Raw genomic sequence first — 26193 nt, forward strand, 5'->3', positions numbered from 1 at the left:
ATAAAATCAGTGCTTAATATGTTCAAAACAGAGATGAAAACGATAGTACCTTGCCACATTGTTGCATCCCATCTGTATGAGCCTGTTATGTTTCTTTTTCTTATCTATTTCAATTCTTCAAGGCTTCTTAGTACTAGCTCTGTGCTACTGACAGTGGATGTTTTTGGAAACAGCACAGCAACTCTTATATTAAGAAGATAGAATTCATTGCCAGTGAGGGGATCAGCAAAGAAAATATGGCAATTTTCTGATTTGCTTTAATGCACTAAAAAAATTAATCAGCACTAAAAAAAAAAAAAAAACCAAAAAAATCTCCCTAAAAAGCCCCAGGCAGAAAGAAATCAACCAACTGACCCTCAGGTGTCTTTAGTTCATTATAGAGACATCAATCTACTGACAAAGACATAACCGTGTCTTTGGGCAAAGTCATTTCATGCTTTCCACACGGGGACAATGATAGCAACTGGCCACTCCTCATATTGACAGGGGCAAACATAGGGAAAAGAGGATGAGGGAAAAAGGCTCTATCTGGTTTAGAGCACTAGCCAAACCTTCTAATACCTCTACAATATAATTAGAGCAAAACAATGAGATTTGGGTCTTCAGAGAAGCATTGATGACTGGCAGCAAGGCTTCAAATTCAAGTGAAAAGAAAAAAAACCTTAACAGAATATCCACTAGAAGCATGATTAAAATCAGGTTTTGCAACTATACTAACAAGAAGAGATTCCTTAAAAATATCTTTGGGAATAAAGAGCAGAACTGTGGGACAGATCCTCAGCTAAACTGATGCAAGTTCATAGCAGCTAAAATTCTGCCCTGTATATATGTAATATGCACATTTATAAATAAGGTAATAATAAATATAATTAAGTCCAAGGCACAGCAATTAGACCTGGACTTTGAACATGCTAGCCATTAGAGAGCTTTGGATTAAGCCCATCTCTAGCAAACACCTGAAGGATAGAGCAGGAGGAATGAATGACAGAACTACAACTGCTGGGAAGTGATCTTTAAGATATAACGCTGTATATTAAATAGACATGAAAGCGTATGAAAGGAGCACACAACTAAACATCATAAAGAGATTAAAAGAACTGTTTGTAGCAAACCCTGGGAATTTATGCACACATTAAGCACTGATGAAATTTCCTGTCCAGACTTGGTTTTATTTTAAATTATCTGAAGCAACAAAATAGATTAATTACTTTTCCCATCTCACCTTTATACTTGCATATGCAAGATTTCTAAGCCAGACTTTTATTCTTTTTTCTTTTTGCATTTTCTTTTTTTATTATTGTTGTTAACCACACTTGCTGCAAACACGTAAAATAACAGGTTTTCAATGCACTGGTTATTAATACCATATATTAACTTCATAAAATATCTGCAAAATAAAGCACCCTATTATAAGGGTAACAACTGTCTCAGCTTGTATATGAAAAAAAGAGTGTTAGCACAGCATACAAACCTTCAAAGATCTATTGAATATTTGTAACAATGCGATATAAAACATGATTTAAACATAAAAATATTCATAGTTTATACGACAGTCTTCCAGTTGTAGTTATGGACATTACGCTTCACACATACCGTACACACGCATACAGAGACACAACCGTACGCTCACTCTCTTGCTTCGAGACTGAGTCTATACCCCCCCAGCATGGAATTGCCTTGCTTTCAGAGTAATAGTTGTTGCTCTAAGTATACAGCTATTTTCCAATGTATTTGATTCCAAAGTAACACAAAAGAATGATGTCATCACGTGGTAAATATGTTGCATTATGAAAAGTCAGTCAATAAATATTGTTCTGCTACAGGAAATGTTGTGTAACAGTTTAGCCACATGGTTTGCAATCTTATACAAAAGGGCAGTTTTTCCTAAGTCCTTATCATATTACAAGTACTACAGCAAAGGCTTTCTTCAGATACGTCTCGAGTCTTAACTTGATCACATTTCTCACCCTGTTCACAGTCAGTGTTAAAAAAAGCCCAGATCCCTCAAAAAGCAGCCTAGAATGAAGAACAAGTTGATCAGACAAAAGTCAGTAAGAGCCATGTTCTTTCACATTATCTCAGCTCCTCTCCCCCAAAACACATCACGCAGTTATGCCACCTATAGAAAGCAGGAAAAAATATTTATGCATATATGTCTCATATACAAGTCGCTTCGTCCCTCCTCACCACACTCTGCCCTTCCAGCTCCTGGGTGTGCTGCTTCCATAGCAGACAGATAGCAGTCATGAGACATGCTAATGTCTTCTCCAGGTCACACTTCCCATAGTCCTTTTCAAGCATTGCCAAGAGAGGGTGTGACTAAATGTGATTTTTGTTTTTCCTGTGTGTTTATTAATTTTTTTGCTATAGAAGTTGTCTCTCGGGTTTGTGCTTTGTTATGGTTTCCTATCATTTTCTCAAAATACAGTATCTTTATTTTTAACAGCTAGAGAATTTTGAGCCCTCAGAATGGATTTTTTTCTTTTTCTTCCCTTTTATTTAAGTGCAGGATGAAGTTTTTTCCCTGTCATATGTGACTTTGTTATCTGTTCTCTCTTCCCCCAGCCCTGGGAGTCTTGTCTCCCCAGGACCTCCCAGCAGGCAGCTGCCAAAGTCTTTCTCGTCTTGTCTCTTGCAGCGACTACAGGGTGGATGAGCTTTGCTTATAATCCCTCAGGATGACAGAGGCATAGGTCACGTCTGGGGGGGTGCAGAGCACCGATTCTGAGACGGGAGAGCTGGGCACAGAGCTACCCGAAGCCACTGAATCCCGGAAAGGGGACGGGGGTGTTAGCGCTGGAGAGTCTTCCAGAGTTAGTTTGCTGGTTGCTGGCTCCTCATCATCCTCGTCTTCCTCTGGGTTCTTCTCATAGACGTATTCCTGAATGAGCTTCAGCTTCTCGCTCTCTGCTTCCTCAGCTGGAGGAGACAGGGGCTCTTCGCTGAAGGCAGACACCTGGAGAGGTGGCAGGGGCAGCTGCTGTGGCGGGGGAGGCTGGTAGGGAGGCCGCACGCCATTCCCCAGACTGGGTGCAGGGAGGACGGCGTTGAAGTCGGGGATGCCAGTGGCAAACTTGTTAACCACTCCTTGCAGCTGGTCCATGAGAGACTGCGGCTGCAGGGGCAGGGTCTTGGGGGGCTGCTCAGATAAGAAGAGGTGGGTCTCCTCTGCTGTGTCCTGCAGCGGGGGGGTCGTTGCCACCCGCCTGTGCACCACCATGGAGGGGCTGCAGGGCTGGTTGAGGCGAACAGGCTCTCTATCTTCTTCCTCCACCACATTGTACAGAGTCTTACTGCTGATGTCAGTAAAAGTCAGGCTCTTGCTTTGGCCGTGGTAGCTTTTAGTGAGGGGTTTGATCACCGCTGTCTGATTGCACCCTGTCTCCTGGCTCTTCACGTGCACTGAGAGTCTGTGCCACATGTGTTCCCCCTTGGGAGCTTGTCTTCCACCTGGTTCAGACCATGACACAGACTTTCCATTAGAACTATGAATAAAATAAAGATGGGTTTATTTGCATTTAGATTACGTAGACACAGGCAGTATAACAAACAAGCCTACAAAAATACTGATTGCTTTGCCTCATTAATAAGCTTCCCCCCTCCAGTTCTTCGTGTCATCCCGGAAATACTACAGAAGGAAAGAAGAGTCTTTTAACAGCAGCAATTACTGTGATTTTCATCCAAAGGCAATTACTCCCCGCTGGTTATCCACCCCACAGCCAGCCTAGAAAGCCTAGCCCATAGCAAGGGCTCTGGGAGAGCTGACATTGTTTTGAGGGCTTTAACCACATCATTTTGTACCTAGGTTTGCTCACCCCACCTTGCAGGTGGGGCAAGGAAAAAGAGAGGGAAAAAGTCACAGGAAGAGCTTTAATTAAGCCTGATTTACAGCTTATAGGAAATATTTCCAAACTGTTGGAAGAAAAACAACCCACAGCCTTTGGCACTCTGGGTAGGGGGAGGAATTGTTACTAACCCCTTTTCCTTTTCATTCCTGCCTCCCCCTTTGCACTTAGGAACAGATTAGCTATTACAGAAATGAAGGACTCCCAGGGCCTCCATCAGGTAGGAGGCAAATGCACTTCTTCCTGAGTGACTATTATTTACAAACCGTGATAAAATGCTGGGATTGAAAACATTTGGTTTATGTGGGTGAAGGAACAAGCAGCGACATGATCAAGACGAGTTGAACCCTCCAACTCTGCACGCGGGCTGGATCCCATCAAAACGCAGGGCTGTTTGGCTGAGCAAGGAGGGCTTGAGGGTCAAGTCTGTCCCTGAGAAAGTGTATAGTTGGGTTGTTTTTGCATTGCCCTGTACCTTTGCGGGGAACAGCACTCAAAGCAGAGTGGTATCTCATTAGCAACTGGTGGGACAGGGAGCTGAGCAATTGTTTAATTGCAGGTTGGGATCATTTACAAATTATGACATCCATCACCTGGGTGGAAACCAGAGACCAGAGAGAATTTCTGAGATGATTTATGCAAAGCGACCTTATCTCAGGGTTTTATCCCTCAGGAGGCAGAAGCAAACAAAGGATTACATTTCAGTGCCTGTGATTGCGATGCAGGTGGGAGGCAATCTGGGTGGGAGGCTGGCACAGCAGTGTTACCTCCTGCTACTGCGCACACCAGGGGAGATTTCTTCCCTTACATACAGCCTGAAAAACTGTTCTGAGGATTTTGCTTTTCCTCATTCAGACTCCCGCGCTTCTCTTTCAGGGAGTAAATAATTACCAGTTGAATTTTGTAAAAAAAAAACAAAACCAAAAACAACTGACTTTGTGATAATAGCTGGAAGAAACTGGTACAATGGAGATAATGTTGTAAATCAGGCAAAAGGAAGGGAAATGTACACGACGGCGTGGCATATTTTTGCTGAGCAGTAAATATTCCTGGAGAAAAAGAAATAATTTAAGATGGATCCAAGCTGGGAAGTTCATCTCCAGCTCCAAACTCCAAGCATTAGACCTGTGACTCACCACCTCTGTGGGAACTGGCTCACAAGATCAGGCCAACCTAAAAAATTCATAACTCCCCAAAGCACGTAGTTGGTAGGTCCTGGAGCTGTTCGGATTTAGAGCTTTAACCTAAAGGGAAAAAATGGCAAGTTCCCAGCTGAAGAATGAAACCTCTATATATAGTGTTCAATGAAGAGATAAGAATGGAGGTTTAGAAGCATTCCCATTTCGATCAAAACAATCTGTGATACAACATTTTTTGGAAGTGCTATAGAGATAAGCAAATTAATGTAACTGTTGGGCGTGAAAGATTTTTAAAGTAATATTTTAACATACCAAGCTCTACAAGCTCTTCACACAGAAACTCATTTTGTCTGCTTTGACTTCAAAACAAGTCTTTTCTTGTAGAGAGGAAAATAAGTCAAGTGCTCTCATGTTGTGTTTTGCTGATGTTACAGCTTACAAATACTGCAAAGGGCTTTTCTGAAAAACACATGATGATTATCTGCTGTCTTTTACACTAAGTCCACTTCTGCATCATTTACTTCTTCATATCTAGCTCTGGTGCGTCATCTCACTTTTGAATCCCTCCTCACACCATCTGTTTAGCCTCTATCTCATTTTGTTCCCAAGATTTTGTATTTTGCATCAAAAGCAAGCATTGCTATTTTAAGGAACTCACTACCTCTGTCTTCAGATCTTCCTCCTATTCAGTTCATTTTCCTCCCCCTCACTCTCCAAGTCTGCTCTTCTGACTTCTTTCTTCTGTAGCACTCTCTGTAATGAACTTCACCGAGCCCAAGTCAATGGCCAGCAACACTTAAATCAGACTGTGCCAGGACTGCGATACCCAAATGTGAACAAACCACTTAACCAGGATTTGTCTGTTACCAAGCTGCTGTACAGGGAACGCTGGTGTTGACAAAGTACCTTGCCTCTGCTTGGCAGGCCTCACTGCTCCCATGTCCTTCTGACACATAGTTTTACAAAGCCACAGTGGCTCTCTGTGGGGTCAGTCTGGGAAATCTCTCTTTTCCGATACTGTGCTCCTCAGTCTCTCGTTCCAGCTCTTTCCCTCACCTTGCTCTCCTCACTGAGTCCATGCACTGTTACTCTGGTAGCAAGTCATGTTTGAGACAGGGTCACAAGACTGTCAAAGAAATACTTGGGCTCTGTTTTGCTGGGCAGCTGGTAGGGAGCCACACCGAGATCAACACAGTCAGGCAGAATTAACAATTAACATGCAAGAAAAATGTTTGTTATCCTGGTTTCATGACATCTTGAATGGTATTAATTGACATTTAGCCAAAAAGCAAAGATGGGCCTGGAAAAGCTCAGACCTGAACTGCATCTTGGTGAGATAGGAATCGACTCACTTGTGCAAAGCAACGATGACAATTCTGACTGCGTGTGGGATGCATGGTCACCGTTCACTAAGTGACTGTCACTACCTTTTTTGAAGGAAGCATCTGTTGGATAAGGTGAAGATCAAAATAATCTGCCTGGTATAATGGGAGCAGGGATGATTTTTCCATGCAAAGGCAGGAGACGGCACCAAAACAGATTGCAGTTGAGGCATTGCAAACATGATGTTCACTTGCATAGTTAAGAGGTGAGACAGACAATTTCCCATAGTATGTAGACTTCATACTTACTGCCTAGAAGTGAACTCCTTGGAGTCTTAAGGGATCTTTAGGTTTGCAGTTGGGCACACCCAGTGTAATACACCGAGTACTATTTCTTCAATGTTCATACGAGTTCTTGGATATCCTCTCAATACATTAAGACAGGCTTACTTTATAGGCAAGGCCATACATTGAATGTAGCTGGTGTTTCTCAGTTTCCAACAGAGCTTTTTTAGGGGGTTGTATTTTGGGGGAATAGACCTAAGTACATTTCCTGTGTGAATTTTTATGGGATTCACAAGCAGATTGGTCACTATTTTGTAATTCAGAGTGTTGTTTTTAACACATGCATCCATCCTTACAACGTACTCTCTGCATGACTCTGGGGCAGTCATTTTCAGGTACTTACATGTGATAATTATAGACACTGAACAAGCTGGAAAACAACTTCAGACTTACACAGTTACTTGCAGAAAGTTTTTAAAAGAATTGATGCAACCAAATCTGAGTCTGTGGTCTAAAATAGTCCTGCCCAGCTGTAGGACACGCCTACAGCTTGTTAGGTGGCTTACTATTTGTTGTTAGGTATCTCCAGCTGCCCAAAAATCCTGCTCTTGTTTGTGACTAAGAGTGCCCCAGATTCAAGTCCAGTCACAAGCTAAGAACAGAGTCCGGCTCCTGCCAGTGTCTTGTTGGTTTCCTGGGAACAATGTTGGGTCTCAGCATGCCACAACAGGTGATTTCTCCACACACACCAAGGTCCTGAAGATGTCTTACAACAGACACTGGATAGCAAAGGTTTCTTTATGTCTTAGAGGTTGAATGTTCCTGAGGTGGAAGATGATTGCTCCAGGGGTGTAAGGTAATCTAGTCTGTGCAGCGCTCTCATCCTCTTGCCAGCAAAGATACAGCCTGAGATCCAGAACGCAGAGAATTAGATGAACTTTCAGTCCTTTGTGCCTGAACCTTTGTCTTTTTTGCCTTGAATGTTTTATGTATAACAATCCCTCATTGATACCACATGAAATTGTCCATCAGAGTGATATGTGTGCTGATGAGGTTAACTTTAGGAACTGACATGCTGGGAAATGGCTCCTTATCTGATGTCGTGCTTGTCACTGACAGAGTGAAGCACCTTGAAGATGCAGAAAGGCAAAGTGCTTGAGAAAGAACCCCTCCAGTTAAAAAGAAAGGGACATTACTTAATCAGTTAGAGTTCATCCTGTTTCATCCCCTTAGGATGCCAGAATTATGGTCTGTTATCTTGTCTAAGTGGCCATGAGCTGAGGGAACATCTTAAGCTTGCTGAGTTGGGGGGTACAGTCATTTGGGCCAGGTCTGGTGGTGCGGGACAACATTTAGAGCACAGATTTATGAAATACAGCTGTTGGATTTTTTCAGAGCATCAAAGGCAACAGACCAGTAGAAGAGGTTATAAAAGAAGTGATACATGTTCTTCCATTTTCAGACTGATACCTTGGCCAAACCTACCTCCTTGTAGGTTACTCCTATAGTAACTGAAATGCCACAGACAGTAGAAAGCATTGGGATGACTTAGTGGTCCCTTCTATGAAGCTAAAAATCTTAGGAATGAACACTTAATACAACCTGAGAAGGCTTTATCAGCTTTGTCAGCAAAAATTAGGTCCAAACCAAACTCTGAACTATCTTATTCAGCAACCAGCTGAGGTCAGGGTTGGGTACTGCCCAGTCAACAAGTGATGCTCCCACCTTCACAGAGCAAGGCACCATTCCCAGACACCTGACAAGCGAGCTCCAGAAAGCAGCGCATGCAGTCCTGTCCCTGAGCACTTACACAGAGGTGGGAGGCAGCAGGGAAGCAGAGTGAAGGAAAGGCTCCATCCAAAAGCTGTGCACTTGAGAAAACCTTTCTCAGCCCAAACAGCAGTTGCTGATGGATGCTTTCCTAGAGAAGCAGGGAGAAGAATTTCTGCCCTGCCCACAGAAAGGCAGTGAGCCATCCACAAGTGCTCTCCAACCTTGCAGTCATGTACAAAGCAGTAATGAGCCTGAGCAAAACTGTGTCCGGCTGCAGCCTCAAATTCCCAGGACCAAAGCTAACAAGCTTAAAATTCAAGGCTGGTACCTGCAGTGCAGCACACTGCAGGAGCTTTGCTGGTGTCTCCGGGGTCTCTTCCATTATTGTCTCCATTTCAGTAAGGCCACTGGGGCACAAAATTTGATTAAGGGAGTGAACTGCTTTTAATCCAGGGTAGTGAAACCTCCCTGTGCCTAACAGGACCCTCCTCTTGGGGCTGCAGCAGTCAACCCTGCCTCTCACTAGCAGAGCAGGCTAGCCTGGTTAGCATTTTCCTGCACACCTAATTTTTAGAGCACGGTGTCCAGGGACTCACGTCTTTTGCTAACCCAGGTTTAACCTCTCTGTAACTCACACGAGATGGAAAGAACCATTGTTGACCCCAGTCTCTGGGGTTCTAAACCCGGTGTACACTCAGGATTTTGCCTGATGAGTATCAGTTTTTATCACCTAAAAAAAACGGTCACAAAGAAAGTGCAGCCTTAGTCCATCTCCACTGTAATCTCTGTCTCAGTGATGAGGACCTTACAACATTTCGCACAGTGTGCCTCCAGTGCTTTCTGTGGTGCTGTATAATTACAGCAAAGTTTAACCTCCCACTGGTGTTTCTGGAAATTTAAATTACTAAACTAACTTTCCCTTGTCCCTCCCCCCTTTTTTTTTAAAAAAGAAAAAATGCCTTGGGCATGGGACACAATGTTCTATGTAAATTAGAGAGCTGCTTTAAATGTATGGTAGAAACAGCTACACAAAATACAAGGAAACATAATGCTGTCAGGCTGTCTCACAAGGGCAGAACCTGATGAGGTTTGGTGTTTTTGTGGTGAGCAGAAACCCAAAGCCACCTTTCCAGCCTTCCACCTTTCCACTAGCTTATGCCAACCTAGTTACTCCCTTCACTAGTTATTCTGCTGTAGAAGTTAAACATTACTTTGATCTGAGCTACCCATAAGCTTTCTAATGTACATCAACCCTATTGATAACTGATTTTTTAATTGATTTTTCTTTTCTTACTTTGAATTGAAATGCTAATATGCAGACTGTAATGTGGATGCAGTAGCTATGTCTAGCCAGAATATGCTGTGACGTGGTCCTGGTTGCCATCCACAGCATCCCCAGGTTGAGATCAGATCCCCAGGGCAGGATCAGAGGGTGCCAGCTCCTCCCCATGATCTCTATGCCCTGGACACCCAGACAGGGACAGCAGGAGCCAGAAGTGGGGATTGCCACTTTATACTCTTGCTGCCGTGGAACTGGATTGCTGCTAGGCTCATACCTGGTTCCAGGGCAGGGAAGTTCTACCAAATCCAGGGGGTGAGATACAGAAAATATCATGAAATAATATTAAGTTTGGACCTTAATAATTACGTGTATGTACATAAGCACTTTCATGCAACTGTAAATTTGGGGGGGGAGGTGAGAAATGTTCTAATTTTTAATGAAGAAATTCTTGTTTCACCAGAGCATTTTGCTATAACAAACTGCTTCAAAACAAGTTAGTACAAATAATTTGGAGAAATATATTTGCAATCTGCTTGTAGTCTGTTGGCTTTGACATTATGCCAGTGTCCTCAAAAGTGCAAAGCAGCATTGCAGCTCGCAAACTCGTCATTATGCATTTTGAAAAAAATACCAAATAGCCAATGCATTGCTTGGAGAAAACAGCTTGCCATAATAGATCAGACAAAGTTCAGGATAATAAACAGTGCATCTCAAATAGCAAGTAAATTCTTCCAGAGTTCAAGAAATGAAGATCAGAAACCTGCAAATCAAAGTGGAGTTAAAAAGTGCTCTTACATGGGGACAGATTTCGAATCTGTTGTCTTCGATATGTAAGCACCACTAAACATTCAGACTGAATACATCCTACTGGATCGCCTTTGTAATTGTTTTAAGGATTTTAAAGTTAGTGGACAGGAAAAGCATGGTGTAAATCGTCATAGAACCTCTGGTATCAATGGAGAAGCACATTTGCGTTATCTGGAGGTGTCTCTCATGCTGCGCATTGGAATAAATGTATACGACAGTGCAGCCAACAACATACCTGAACTGAGGCATTTATTCAGACAGGCCCGAAAAGGAGCAGAGCTAATAGAACCTGAAAACTGCAAATTACAATGTGTTGAGCAAAGGGCCCTGGAAAGCTCAGAAACATGGGAAGAAAATGATAGAATGACATGAATTTAGGAAAAGTGTAGGTGGGTGCAACTAAAACAAAATAGTGTGTAGGGCTGGAAGGCTGTGAAGATCAACAACCTTCAAAAACACTGCATCAAATGAAATACTATTGAAAAAGATCTTGAGCTACTGTTGAATAAGAGACGCTAATTAATGACTTTTGAATATCTTAAAGCCACAAAACCAGCCCATGAATTCTGTGTTCCCCACTCAAAAGCATCACACCATGGTACAGAGATTAGAAGGTCTTTCCTGTGGATGCAGTTTAATAGCGATTAAGACAGTTGGAGGTTTGTCCTTGCTTTCTGCAATCCTCTGTGGTTCTGATGGAAAATGATTTGGGGCACCGGGTTTTTTACCAGGAAGATATTGACAAACTGGAAGCTGTACACAGAATAGCAAAAAAACCCAACCCAACAAACAACCAAAATCATTTGGGACAGAGAAGAGTGTGCATGAGAGATAGCAAAAATAATTGAATATATTCAGTTTGATTTCAGACATCTGAAAAGCATTAGCACCAAGGCTGAAAGGTATTTCACATAGCATATAGAAAGATGCACGACTGAGAGCCCTAGATTAAATTATAAAAGGGAAGAATTATACTGAAAGTCCAAGATATCTCCTAGTCAATAGATGTATCAGAGCAGGAATGAATTCCTAATGAACTGGTAAAAGCCTGTTGCTCTGTGTATTTGCTGCTGAAAAGTGTGCAGCCCTTGCAGTAGCAGTCAACAGTCAAGGAGGTCTTTCTCCCATTATAATGTGTGAGATTCTCTGGTATACTTGAAAATTAAATAAGCACCCAACAGTTTTTACAGTACTCATAGAGCCATCAGACTTGCCTTAACATGCCAGCATTTTGCTTGCACACTTAACCCAGTTGCCACAGGAAGCTTAGTCATGGGGCCCATCGTTAGTAATATACAGCTCTCCCTAATATGCTGCAGCAGATAAAGCAGCTAGTAAAGCCTGTGGGTTTTCTGGGTGTAGCTGGAAGTTTCCATGGTAACAAATATGCAGCTTCAGAAGAAAAGAGCCCTGAAACTCAAAGCTGATGTTTCTGATTGTTTTTTGTTTTGTTTTGTTTCTTTAATAGGATAGCAAATTTTTATTAGTCTATGTTTTGATGATTCTGCCTTTCTAGCCATCTCCAGGACCACACAGAGAATGACGATCAACATTAGCAGAATGATTGATGCTTAGTATTGTGTATATCAAACACCAGAGAGTTTCAAATCCCTACATCTATTCATTTATAGCTGGAAGGTGAGGGAAACCATAGCACCTGTGGTGATTTCTAGCATCTTGGGGTAGGGAAGTGGGGCTTCCTCAGGAAAATCCAGATTTGCAAACTGCTGCAGTTCTGGTGACTGAGGCTCAGGCACGAGTCCAGGCAGTGGTGATGGGCACCTGGTGATAGGATGGACACATGCCTATTGCTCAGCCCAGAGTGCGTGGCCACAGGGAGCTTGGGCAGTAGATCACTGGTGGAGGAATATGCTCTTCTCCTGGCCACATCACTGCCAGGCTTTTGTAAGCATAAGCCCTGGCTGAAAGGAGAGGGAAGCCTCAGGGGTAGGGACGGAGGGGAGAAGCCAAAACAGCAGCTTTCATGCTTGACAGGTCTGAAGAGCTCTGCTGTTTTTTGAAGTCTTTCTTATCTGTGCAGATGCCACAGGCCTTTGAGGTCCCATTGATGAGTTTAAAGTCCTACCAGAGGTGTTTCTCAGGAGCTCATGTAAATGAGGATTTTTATTTTTTTTACACTCTGGAAAAAAAAATAATCCCAAATGCTGCCATGCAAAAAGCAGGAGGTGCAGCCTTCCCTGCGCTCAGGAGTTTTACAGCTTTTGCCCATGCTTTTTGAATACAATCTGTTGTTGCATTCGCCTTTCTTTGCCTCCTACTGGTACTCATGTGTTGGGCTACCACTGCATCATCAGTCTTTCTAGACAATTGGCGATCTGTGCCCTGGGAAGCTGCAGCACTTGCTCCAGATCAGAAAAGAAGGGCACGTTGTTGTTGAACTGGAAGCTAATAACAAAATATTTGTACTACTCCTTACACTGGCTTTGTGAAGCTTGCCTTTCAGGCTGGCAAATCTGGTTGCTGCACAGATCCTGCGAAACCATCACTACTACTCCAAATATACAGTGCATCGCATGTATTTCTTCTGATCTGCAGATCAGAGGGACATATTTGATTAAATTAACATCGTTGCTACCTGTCCACAAGTAGCATGGCAGTGTACACAGAGCTAGAATGCTTTGCTGCTGATTTGAGGAGCCAAACCAGCATCTCTGGCCATAGAGAGATGGAACCACTCAAAATGCTGTGTCAGGAGACTGCCAGCAGCTTTCCACCTAGTTGCTGCACAACCTTCCCTGCGGCAGGGAGTGGGACTGTTTCACATCTGCAGCTTATCAGATGGAAACGAGCATAAATCTGTCCTGGAAGAAATGAGGCAAGGCTTTTCTGTTTCTGCAACAGTTAGCATGTTTTCTCCAGAAGGTTTGTGTTTGCTCAGAGAGGGGCAGTATTTGCACTTTTTGTTTCCAAAAAGCTGAACTTTGCTACAGTTCACTGAACACAGAACGTTCTGAATCTCAGTATCTTTCAGAAATTATAACTGGGGGAAAAAAAGAAATCATTTTTATTCTTTAAAGATACTTCAGGGCAACTATTTATTCCTGGGTCAGATTCTGCTGGGTTTATTTACATGGGCCTGCTCTTGATTTCCCTGTTCTGAGAATCCCACCAAACCAGTGTTTTCTGTGTTCCATCTGCTGGCTCTGCAGCAGCAGTTCACTAACAAGCACAGTAAGCAAGAGCTGTGCACAGCAAAGCTGTCTTGCTGTGAGACAGACACTAGATTGTTGTTTAAAGCACGCAGGATAATGTCATCTCCATGCAAAACTGTAAAAAAAAAAAGTTGGCTAAATGGAAAAAGAAGATAAAATTAGTACAAAAAAGGATGTATTTGCAAAGTTGTAGACATATATAAATAAAATTGAAGGCTTTAAAAAAAAAAAAAGCTTCAAAAAATTATTTGGTGTCCTCTTCATCACATCTGGACAATCAGATTAAGGCATTGTGCAAAACAGGGGACATAAGCAAATTTCCCATCTTTAATGGCATGCACCACATTTGTCCCATCATTAGACATGATCAAACCAATGAGAAAGAGAAAGCAAGGGGTAAAACCACTCTTTGTCATGCAGCTTCTCTTACACATTCACTGCAGTGTGGGATTTTTCAAAGCTGCACATGTGCCGACGGACACTGGCTGGTGGGCGAGAACTCTGGCTGCCTCTTCCTGAAGATTGAAAAGAAAAAGACACCCAGTGAGTGGTTATACACATGTGCACACATGGTGGCTATACCACTCAATAGGGTGCCTGTCCCTCACCTACGCCTAAGGGCCGCTGTGGGCTTTCCCATTTTTTCTCCTCTTGCTCTTTGGGCCAGTCACCTTGACTTGCACACAGGTTTCTCCTTGGCTCCAACACAATTTTGTTTCAAATGGGTTCTCAGGGTGTTTGCCCCTGCTTCCTCTGCTGAGCCCTTATGCACTTTGCGTACCAGATGGCAAGGGCTGCTGCGCATTTAGCTGTCAGTGTCACTTCTCCCCTGGTATTCTCAACGCAGGGTGAAATAATGACAGAAGAGCATCTGCCTTTCGCATCTTATTTACAAAATCATCACCATTTTGTTGGTGGAGTTTTTAATACACAGTTAGCTCCTGCTTTTTCCTTTCTCTCTTTTATCCCCATGATCTGCTTTCCTAAACGTTTCCTTGTCTTTTTTCCAATTTTTAGCTCTAGCTGAATAGTCACCAGCTTTCATTAGATGTGATTACATCCTACGTGCTGCTTTTTTCTCAGGGAAACATTGGTCTTATTGAGGTAGACACAACATGAAGAGTCTCCTAGACACCCTATCTGCAATGGCAATTCCAACAGGGATTGCAGCAGGTTTGGCCATTAATATAAAACAGTTTCTGCTTAGTTTTTCTCCTCTTTCTTACCCTACCAAGTGGATGCAAACTGTCACTTGTCTTCCCCAGTATCAATAAAAATATAAACACACGCGCGCGTGCTTTGACAAAAATCTCGGGTATTTTTGCACATGGAATGTATCAATGAGTTTCTGGAAAAAAAAAAAGTTGTCATTGTATTGCAAATAAAATGCAAACCAAAATCCAGCATTTCTCCCCATCAAACAAACAATCATAGTGCATGCTTGCCAGACTTCTGTTTACCTCAAAACAACAGATTCACGGGTGGTATGTGCATGTAGTACGGACTCGGTACAGCTGCTAATGAGCCAAACAAGCCATTCTTCTCACCACATACTAAAGCATGGGAGCACAGCATGATGTACACAGAATACATGCATACCCATTTTGGAGAGGTAGATGCCTGGAGATGACTTCTGAACTATTATGAATAAAACACAAATAAAACATACTGCTGAGCAATTTTGTAAACCTACTCACTTTGAAGTCTCTAGAATAATTAAGTTCCTTGCCAGGTGTAATGAGGTCTCTGAGATTTGACAATTTAAAGGAGATCATAATTAGGAACTTAGCTACCATGCTTTCTCTCCTACACCCTGTTAAAGTTACAGTACAGAGATTATTAGACTTCTGATTAAACCGAATATCCAACATTTCTACAGACCTCCAGTTTTCTTTACCTGCTGACAGAACAGGAGCTTTCTACATCCTGTGTTTGCTTTGTCTGAAGTCAGAAATTAGTAGTTTATTCATCCACAGGAACTAATTTTACAAATCAAGTAGCAACATGCAATTGATTATCAGAGAGAAAATGCCAGTCCTAAAAGTCTCGCACACGTGCCATGCTGCATGCTGAACAGAGGGCACACAGCCATGGAGAGATTTGCTCCAGGACCCTGGAAAAGGTGGAAGACACTTATTTCAGAGCACTACTTGGGACCTGGGTCTTTCTGAGTCAACAGACTATTCTCAGCTACTGCGGTTTGCTGTCACTTCTGGCTTGCTCAGTTTTATACCTTGTTTTACCCGCTTTATATTTTTTCTTTTTCAGTTATATTCCTGAATAAGTTCAAAGCATTTCGCCATCCAGCCTTTGGGCATCTGTAGATCTGATTATGAAATCTTCCCCTGTGGAAGGGAGAAAAGGACCTGCTTCCTCAGGCAGGCCAAAATGGTTCCTAAGATGCTCGAAATACAGCAAACCCTTTTCTTACTGGGACTGTAGTTGTGCCCCTCACTCAGCCAAAATCACAGACAGATATCACAAGTAATAGAGTATGCAACCCCCAAATGCCTTGCCAGGTTTGCGTTCTGTGGGAGGCTGTTGTTAAAATGCTGTCAAGCTCTATCAAAGCAATGGTCTGCCTTTTGGTCAATGTCAAGTGAGAACCTCATATGGTGATACCCAGCATATACATTACAGAAATCAGCTCTAAATTTCAAGATCCATGCTTCAGTAGAATTTGGATTTGGATTTATAGAGACCTTTGGATTTCTAGTGTCACAGGAAATGTAGTGCGTGTGCTGAGTGTATTTCGGTGAATTATTTTGCAATGGTCAAGTTGCCAACTGCATGAATAATAAGAAATGCTTTTAAAGCATTCGTTTGTAGGCTTGCTTTGTCTTACTAATAGTGTGTTAATTATGCAGAGCTCTGATTCAGAATCAGTGCCCAGATCTCTGTACCTCTCCTTTTTCCTTCTATTATTAATTATGACAATATATCCACTCTTCTTCCTCCCAGCCTTGCATGCAGCGATGCAACTTCACATACATTTCTCTGGTTACCAAAAAAATTAGGTAGCCTGCCTGCCTTTACAACATGAGGATTAATGGGTAGTTTTGGGAGCAGTCTTCTCAAGGGTAATTGCTGCCGAGTTAAGGATGTTTATTTGTATCCTGAGCCCAGGGGCAGGATGCATCTTCTGTGCGTTTGTACGAGGACCTGGCATACCATCATGGAAGTGTCGGAACTGCTTTCTAACGAGCCTCTGGGTGCAGTAACAGGGAGCTTGGCAGAGGAAGCAGGGTGGCAGTGCAGAGGGTTCCTGAAGAGAGTGGATTAATTGCTTTACTTTATGTTCTTTGAAGCAGAAAAATGCTTCTAGCCAGTCGTTCAGCACTCAGGGTAGGTAACAGGCCTATTGAAATCCGCAGTGAGGAATATAATGGATCTGAGGGAACAGTCACTCTTGCCGCTATTTTTTTCTCTTAAGTGTAAATGAATCATCCCACGAGGCAAACAGCTGTGTCAGGATTGTAGGCAAGTGTAAATTGCTATCTGTAATGTTTTATATCTGAACAGCTATGAAACTAGAAACATTCACCTTCTGATCTGGAATTACTCTCTCCTCATCCAGACTCCCCAAACAGACACAAATTGAATGAATCTGTCTGGTGTTCAAGAGAACCAAAGGACAGGACACGTGCTACCTATCATCTGAAGCTACAGTCAGAGATCCCCCATGCTAGATGCTGCCCAAGCTCTGAGAAAAGCTTTCACATTCCCCACAGTCAAAAACGTACAGAAAAGGACACAGCTGTGGATTTTATACAACCTAACCTGAAAGAAGCAACCATCAATAACATTAGGAAGAAAGGAAAGCGAGGAGGAAATTCAAGACAAGTGCCTTGCTGATACTTACAGTGAATCATTCACTGGTTTTAAGAACTCATGTATAACCCCTACCTTTAATACAGGAAAGGAGAAGCCTTGTGTCATGTGCTCTGTGGCACACTACTGTCAAATCCCAGAGTAGTTCCTGCTCCTACATTCTGGCAGGCTGCCCTCTGCACTCATAAGGAACAGCTCAGCAATGCCACAAACTTTCTATCCTGCTTTTCACCTCCTCAGCCAGTGTGCAAGGTGGCTGGGGAGGTAAGCACGCTTTATATGTGGAACCAGATCAGGAAAGTGCTCAACCAAATCCTCTTGTCTCTCTAAATGTAGCATCTTCTTAGGCAGAAGCATGCTCATCTCCTGTTTGTGTCCTTCAAAGATGAGTTTTTACGCATGGTGGTCATGGCAGGATCAAAAGGTATCTACATGAAAGAAGCAAGACCATGTTCTTTTTGGTCCCTTCCAGAGTAGGAAGAGGAGCTGAATTTTCAATACTTTTTGTATGAGCCAGGATCTGATAGAAGATTTCTGCAATATATTTCATTGAGCCAATAGATGAAGTTGGGAAATTAAACATATTTCCCAGTACAAATTCATTTTTAAAACCCAAGTCCTGAATTCCGAGCTGGGTGATGGTTGGAAAAAATTGCTCTGAGTTTTAACTTAATTATGCTAATCAGTGGCACAGTGACAGGTATTGGAGAGAAAGAAAGTGTTAGGTGCTGTGGCACAAAGAGCACTGCAAATAAGAGAGAGGTTATAGGGTCAGTGACCCTTGCCTGGCAGTGTGAGACGTGCAGATAATTATCACCCATGGAGTACTGAGGAGCAGGCGAGGTTTCACAACACACCCTCTCTGCCGAGGTGTGAGCATCTGATGGAGAGGACAGAAGGGTCACAGTCACCGAGGAGAGCGGAGTCCCTGGAGGATGTCTGGAAAGATGCTGCGCTGAGCTGCATGGTGCAGACAGAGCCAAGGCTGCACTTCAGGTCACCCTCGGCAAGTAGCAGCCAGATGTGTGCCCAGGGGACACCCCCCCTGCTCCACCCATTCCTCCGCCCCACCACAACCCTTGGTGCAATTGCTCAGTCAGCTGGCAGAGAATGACAGGGACAACTAATCCAGGTCACAGCTAAACCACAAAGAGAAGGGGGGGAAGGGGGAGAAGGAATAAAAAGGGAAAAAAGATCAGTCCTCCACTGCAGCTCACAGCATGGCCATTGAGGCTCTTGCCCCTGCATAACTGCAGGGACATCATGGCATAAAGGAACGCTGTGGGTGTCATTTCTGGCTCAGGGCAGCTTAAAGCATTTGTGGATTTACAGGCTATGATAGCCCAAAGCAGCCTCAGGCAAATCTCTTGGCTGTCCAGGAAGGTGGCAGGAGAGATTTTTGAGATAACGTATATAACCCTAAGGATTAAGAAATGTGTGTAACTTTACATTTCAGACAATATAGGAAAGTAAAGGAGGAAGGACTTCTCACTGCATGGGGTGTACAGAGATCCCTGGGGCCACACTTTGCACCCCACGGGAGCCTATACTGCCCACACGCACGATCCAACTGCCCGCACATGTGAGGACCCACTATACCCCCATGAGCCCATACCACGTACCAATGAGCTGCCGAGGGCAATTGTGGAGCTGCCGCCTTGTCCCTGTGTGCTGTCGGTGTTAATCAGCCCCTGGGCTTGGGGTTAGTATCTGCTGGCCCAGCCCTCTCGGCCCACAGCTTGGTGGGGATACCACCACCCATGTGCTTCAGCTGCTCGCTGAGCTTTTTTGCCTTTGTCTGGGCTGCCGTGGCTCTCTAACTAAGGTGGATAATCCTTACATGGGGCTTTATACAGACTCTGGGATTTGCTTTCTTGCTAGTTTGTTTGGGTGGTTTTTTGGGTATTGTGCTGCTGGCTGTCTGGTTATTTGGCTGGCTTGGGGGTTTTAGGGAGCAAAATAATGAGTAATATGGAGTCAGTCCCAATTTCCAGACAATCCTTGATCTGGGAATACAAGGCTTGCAAGACAGCCAAAACAGGCTGAACCAAACCACTTGAAATGATCCAACTTGTGCCGTGAAAAAAAAAAAAATGGCCAGAAGACTAATAACAGCGTTAAGAAAGCAGCAAGAGCAGATATTCCTGGCTGTAAGACGCTAAGGATGAGGAAAGATTAGTAGTGCTGGGGAAAGAGAATGAGGGTATACTAGTTAGAAGGCAGCTTACAATTGGGAATTTAACCTGAGCCTGTGATTCTCAAAGGGTACCTGGGACTGATGAGACTGAAACGGCAAACACCATCAAGCAGCCAACTAACGAGGAGCTGCTAGACTCAGATCAGGGGACACTCATTTCGCTTGAGTTTAAGATCAGCCTTGACATCTCTGGCTGTGGTACTGCAACAGAGATGAGCTAATCTAATGATTTGCTGCTGAGAGGGACAACTCTTGCCCTGTTCCCCAAACCAAGGCAGCAGGGACACCTTTTTTCCGGTGCTGACATTAATGTTTATCTCACCTTGAGAAATAGATCAAGGACAATGCAACAGTCAGTAATTCACTTTTTTTTTTTCCTCTCTGTAAGGTTAATTTTACTGGGTGAAAGAAAACCACATCCTGCATCCACAAAAGAAGAGCCACAGAGCAGAGAAGGAGAGATAACCGAAGCAGTGAGCCAGAAATGGTAAATTGTTTATAATGGAGTAATAAGAAACATGGAGCTTTTAGTTTTCAAGTGGGCTTTAAAGTGACAAATTGTGTGATTACTTCTAGCCTGCACAATTGTTTGCTGCTTACAGTGATAATGCCTTTTAACCTATGCTTGTCAGGTGTGGGAGGCTGAATGCCAGAGCACATATATGCTCTGAAGAATTAGCTGATTTATTTCAAAATTAAAAAGTCTTTTAACAACTTCAATGTGGAGGCAGATGTTCTATTGATACAACATACTTTCCTTTCCAACCCACACTTAAAGCGTTTTTTTAAGAGTCCTTTGGCATAGCAGAGAACACAATTTATGTCGTTAGCCAGGATTATTAGTGACAGTGAATGTCTTCAGTGTGGATGTCAAATCTGTCATAAAGACTATTTCTTCAGACTTCCAGACCTGGATCTGAAAATGCCAAACAAAGACCTGGTCATACTGCTTTTGCCTTTTCAGATTCTTTGGGGCACAGAGCTGATAATTGGTAGAAAAGAGGATAAATGTGGTCAGACCTCTGCTCTGGCTGCAAGTATCAGAAGGTAAGTGGAAAAAAGAATCGAACTGTACTAGCTATAAAAAATAGACAAATTCAAGCAGGAAGAAAAGATTGATATTTTGAAATTACTCAGTCTTCTCTCTACAAAATCTTAAATCGCCAGAGACAAAAGTAGTTCATGCACTTGGGGCATATATAAGCTGAAGATGTTTGATTTTGGTTTCCAAAGTTTAGTAGAAGTCCCATTGTCAAAAATACTCCCAGCTCTGGAAGCCAAATAGTGGGGAGATGCTAGCATGAGCTAGCCTGAGGTGTTTTTAACCTTCCTTAGGATTGGGAAGAGTAGTAGAGAGCATCCCCAATTTACAGTGATGATAGAAGTCAGGATAGTCCCGTCTTTGTGCCTTGGCATCATCCTGACAAATTTGCTCTAAAATACGGTCCTGATCAGCTGACAGAGCAGCATGCAGGTCTCTTCCCACAGCAAGCAAAATCTACATGCTAGTGACATCCACCAAGGACTGTGAAGGTACTTCTCTAATGGTATGTAGAGCAGCACTGGGCTGAGACTAACACTACAAAATCAGGACAAAACCCTGCTCAGACAATTTAATTTCTAACAAGGTAGAAAACCATACACACCTACAGTCCCTTAACAGAGATGGACCGTCCTATCCCTCCAGGAATGTGATTCATCTATCAATTACAAAGTCTTCCTAAAATTCAGGTGCTCTCTCAGCACGTTTTCAGCATCTGCAATTTGGCTTGCAATGTTTTGCTATGTGGGGTATCCCTGGGCAAAGAAGAGCACTCATTGCAGGCAGGGATGACCTCAGTGGACAAGCAAGAATGGGAGATGCCTTTCACGTCAGTAAAAGAGGTAACATCCAGGAGTGCTGTCCTCTTCCTGGGCACTTATGTGCTTGTGTGCAACTAAGCATGAAAAAGGATTAAATAAATTAGCAGTGCTTTTGCATTTCAAAATAGGAACTTTGCACTGAATTTTAAGGGCAAACCAAGAATATTTTTCAGTCTGCATCTTAATTTGAGGAAAAAAAAAACAACCCCCTGTATTAACTGTCGATGTGCATAGCGCTTGTGCTGGTTTACAGCCTTATCCTTATCTAGAGAATATCAGAGATATCCTTCAGTAACCTAATTTTTGTTCACCTCTAAAGTAGCTCAATGTAGTCACATGTTGGCTCAGAGATCCCTCCAGAATAAACACATACAGAATATCCTGTGTGTTTGTTCTAGCGAGTGTTTGTACATGAATTATCATGTGTTCATAAAATGTCACGGTTCCGTTTCCTTCTGCTGAGAGGAGTTGAATAACTGAGGCACAGGACTGAAACATCACACCTTTGAGGACAGGAAGGAGGTAAAATGCATTCTTGACCTAAAAAATGCCAAAGTAGCCTGTTGAACACTTGTATCATAGAGGGTTTTTTTAATTCCATTTCAATTGTAAAATGCTGATTTATATAAAGGAATGGCTGTTAGTGCATTTAAAATTATATTTTGGACCACTCCCCACTTTAAACGTGGGTTGGTGGGTTCTGGTATTTTGTTTCCTAAATACGTGCTTACAAGAGCTGGAGTCTGACTTCTACATGTAATATAGGGAAATAGCCAGTTTTTAGGTGCTTATCTGGATGCAGCCTCCAACACCTATTTATTTACCTGACACTCTTAAGAGGAGACAATTTCTTCCTTATTTTTCTCACAGCGAGAATTCCAACCATAACAACACAAGATTGTGCTACGCAGATAAACACCACTTGCTTATACCTCCATGTGAATGCAGTTGTTTGTATCGCTCACTGTTGGGTTGGTGTATTTTTGTAGCATCCTAACTGGATTGCTATGGCTACATTTCAGAATTAAAATGGAATAAATAATGTATAAAAATACAACAATACAAAGCAACGTAAGAAGTGATCCAGCCAAGCAAGAAATTCGATTACAAGTGGTGTCCTTATTCCTCTGTTTTATGCCAAGAAAAATACTAGCCTTACCCAGGATTTCTGTAGTGCTGTGATTGCTTCCCTTCAGCCAAGAAGCAGAGATTGTGACACATAACTGTGAGGCTTCCCTCTGATGTAGCTGTGTATCTGTGCATCGCTGTGTTTAAGTATTGAGATTCATTATACAACGCTGCCTGGTGCTACAGCAGTGCCCGCAGAGTGAAACGTTTTGTGATTCAGCATCTTAAGAGCAGCAAAACAAGAGAGGGAGCTGTAAAGCAGAGTTTTCTGGGAGTGCTTTGGTAAGAATCAGGCTTCACTCAGAGATCATTCCTTGTGTTTATGTCCGGTCAAAATCCCCTGGGAGAATGCAGTTGTGAATACCCATGAAAAGGAAGCGTGCAGCTGCCCTGGACTGGGAACTTCCAAGGAGGGGAGGAATTATGTAAAATTTTACATGACAGTCCTTTCACCCAAAGGGACTGTCCAAGTAATGTGTGGCTGTGGTTGGTGACAAAGCAGCAGAAGTCTGGAGGTGAACCCAGCTGCAGGTACGGTATCCTGTGTTGTATCTGAGCATGGGTTATCCCCACTGCCCTTACTGGGAGGCCGCAGCAGAACCTCATTGTTTTTCTCACTTGTTTCTCTTAAATGCAAACTTGGAAAGCCTCTGTTTGCTTACAGAAGGCAACACAGATGAATAAGCTTAAACTGCCCATAACCTATTGGCTTTTATTTGATGACAGCTGTCCCACCCATGTTGGATATCTGTCCCTGCACCTTCTCCTCAGCTTGCCAAGGAACTGGTTGTGCATGTGCTGGGACTCCCTTTAGCTGGGATAATTTGCAAGGAAAACTTACAGTACCTTTTGCAGCCTTGCCCCTTGTTTCTTATTAGCAGGAAAAAGTCTATTTCCAGACTGGTTATACTGCATATGTATATACACAGGTACACAGTTTGGTATATGATTTAGTATACACTTTTGCTATGTTTGGGTTTTAAATAAATATAATTTTTAGTATTAATTTCAGTAACTAGAAATAACGTGAGGAAATGACATCTCAGAGTTCTCTGTCACCTATTTTGTGGGGTTTTTGGTGCATTGTATCTATTAAAACAAATGCAAATTCAAGGCTACAGAGGACAATATCAGATATAATCACATAGCTCAAATTTAATGGGCAACCCTGCAGCAGGACTAGAAGAAATGACTGTTGGATTATTAAGTTTCAGACTCCCTTACTTTCCAATTCTTTAACACCAACTGTAAGAGTCCCTCTGGAAACATATAACTGCCTTCTGGGAGTTTTAAATATTCACTTAAATCAATATACTGACAAGGACTGAGCAGCTTGACTGAGTTTGTTGAATTTTCTTATTTGAAATTCACAACGCATACCCCAGAGGACTGGGTAAGAGCTGTTACCTGTCACAGCACCATGTGTCCACAAAATCATTAATTTAAGCCCAGTGAATAACCCAGCAAAGCCAGCAAACGTACCAATTGCTGAGAGAGAGGAGTTGGCTTTAAAACCTTCAACTACCCTTGCGAGGATACAAAATGCTTCCCAAAAGATGCATTGCAACCTCAGAAAACGGTGAAGGGCTATGACTACACTGCATGCAGAAGCTACGGTGCAAATGCCAGGGAGACCTGCAATGAGGGGGTGCGTCAGGCCAGAGCAAGGTGCCACCTGGATTCCCTGTGACAGCTACGGCACTGGGGAACCACACCAGAGCTGCCACATCTCCTTACACACTGTGAAGGAGCCAGACTCCTCCATGATATGCCCTGGTTGGGGCGCAATGGTGAACCAAGTGCCCTGCGGCTGGGGAGCCCCATGCCCTGACATGGAGCTGGGAGCCATGCAGCCACAGGCGGCACTGCACCTTGCACCCCATGATGCAATTGCTTTACTGAGTCAGCACCGAAAACAAGGTCTGATGCCAACGTCTTATTGGCAGGTTACTGGAGAGATCAGACATAGAATGACAAAGAAATTATTTAAATAAACAATCTAACCTGTACTGTATACTTTTCCCCCACTTTTTTATTTTTTAATTTTAATCCTTATATTATGTCCCACTTGCAGGGTCTCGCAAGCTTTATGTTGTTTCAAAACTCTCTTCCATAACATGCCTCCACCCTCTGGGGTAAGCCACAGCAGGATGGCTATGCAGGCCCAGCAAGTTTAAAGACCTTCTTGAAAGCACCGTGGAATTTGGTAAAATTGGAATCTGTAACAGTAAAAATAAAGGGAGTGTCTTATTGGGTATGCAGTGCTATCACAGGACATGAGAAGTTTACCCAATGCATCAATCTTCTAAGTTGCAAAGCAACCTAGTTTACCATTTCCTAATAGATTCTGAGATTGTCTCTATACTGGTGTGGCAATGCTGTAAAAAGATAAAACTACATCAGACAGTGATCTGTACAGCAAGATAATTCTTACATGCTGCAGGCTGGGGGACACAATTTAGGACCAAAGGAAGTACTTAAATGTATTGTAGACTTCCTAGATTGGATTTGTGTCCTGAGGTGTAGGAGTTAAGCAATGTATTCTCTTTAATAGGTGAAAGTACAGTGGTGACCAGTTATTACTAATCCTCACTGCACTTTCTATTAACTCTCGTTTCAGATCTTTTGAAGCATTTCAGCTAGACAGAGTGAAAAACTCCCTGCATGGTTGTGCCAGGTTGATATTGGTTTTGTTCTATTCAACACACTTTCACCTGCAGAGGTCAGGACAAAAGCTATTGTTTTACTTACATTAAAAGAGTTTTTATGTCTTCTGTTCACATTTCTTTCCCTTCCACCCTTGCCTCCATAATCCTTTTCTTTAAGAAGACATATTGGCTGTATGGGGTAAGTAACATAATTCACAGATTCACAAAATTGTAGGGTTAGAAGGGACCTCCAGAGATCGAGGCTAATAAAGCAGGTTCCCTAGAACAGGTCACACAGACAGGTATCCAGAAGGGTCTTAAATATCTCCAGAGATGGAGACTCCACAACCCCCCTGGGTAGCCTGTCCCAGTGCTCTGTCACCTTCACTGTGAAAAAGTTCTTCCACAAGTTGGTGCGGAATTTCCTGTGCTCCAACTTGAGTCCATTGCCCCTTGTCCTGTCTCTATAGACAACTGAAAAGAGCCTGGCTATTTTCCTTTGTTTCCCACACTTCAGATCTTTATAAACATTAACAAGATGCCCTCTTAGCCTTCTTTTTTCAAGCTCAACAGCCCCAGTTAATTCAGCCTTTCCTCACAGGGGAGATGCTCCAGGCCCTTAATCATGAAAGCTAGAAGAGGGAATACTCCTGAGCATCTCTTCCTAAGACAAGGCACTTAAGTTGGAGCAAGCAAGAGGCTGTAAAAGATCTGCGTTTGTACAACTGCCACTGAACACGCTGCACATTTACACTCTGGTTCTGGAAGCTCCAATTCTTGCCATGCTGTACTGTGCATTTGCCTCCTCCCACCACCATAAAAAAAACCCAGTGAAACAAAATGTCCTGCCTTCTGCACGTACTTATGCTACAATTCCCCTCACTGTGTGCCTGTGGGAGG

General features: G+C 42.9%; 1 protein-coding gene across 2 annotated transcripts in view; it reads right to left on the reverse strand.

Moving 5' to 3' along the window:
- Window positions 1–2641: 2641 nt before the first annotated feature.
- Window positions 2642–26193, reverse strand: part of GRM1 (glutamate metabotropic receptor 1) — a gene marked incomplete at both ends in the record, with an annotated part of 179475 nt that continues 155923 nt past the window's right edge. The window contains one exon of one of the 2 annotated variants that reach the window (XM_084262542.1): window positions 2642–3485. In XM_084262542.1, coding sequence (XP_084118668.1) covers window positions 2642–3485 — 844 coding nt within the window. Of the gene's footprint in view, window positions 3486–14080; window positions 14142–26193 lie in introns of those variants that run through there. The other variant, XM_084262543.1, reaches the window with a different exon arrangement.

This window comes from Gallinula chloropus (assembly GCF_964237585.1).
Source record: "Gallinula chloropus genome assembly, chromosome: 3".
Classification (NCBI taxonomy): domain Eukaryota; kingdom Metazoa; phylum Chordata; class Aves; order Gruiformes; family Rallidae; genus Gallinula; species Gallinula chloropus.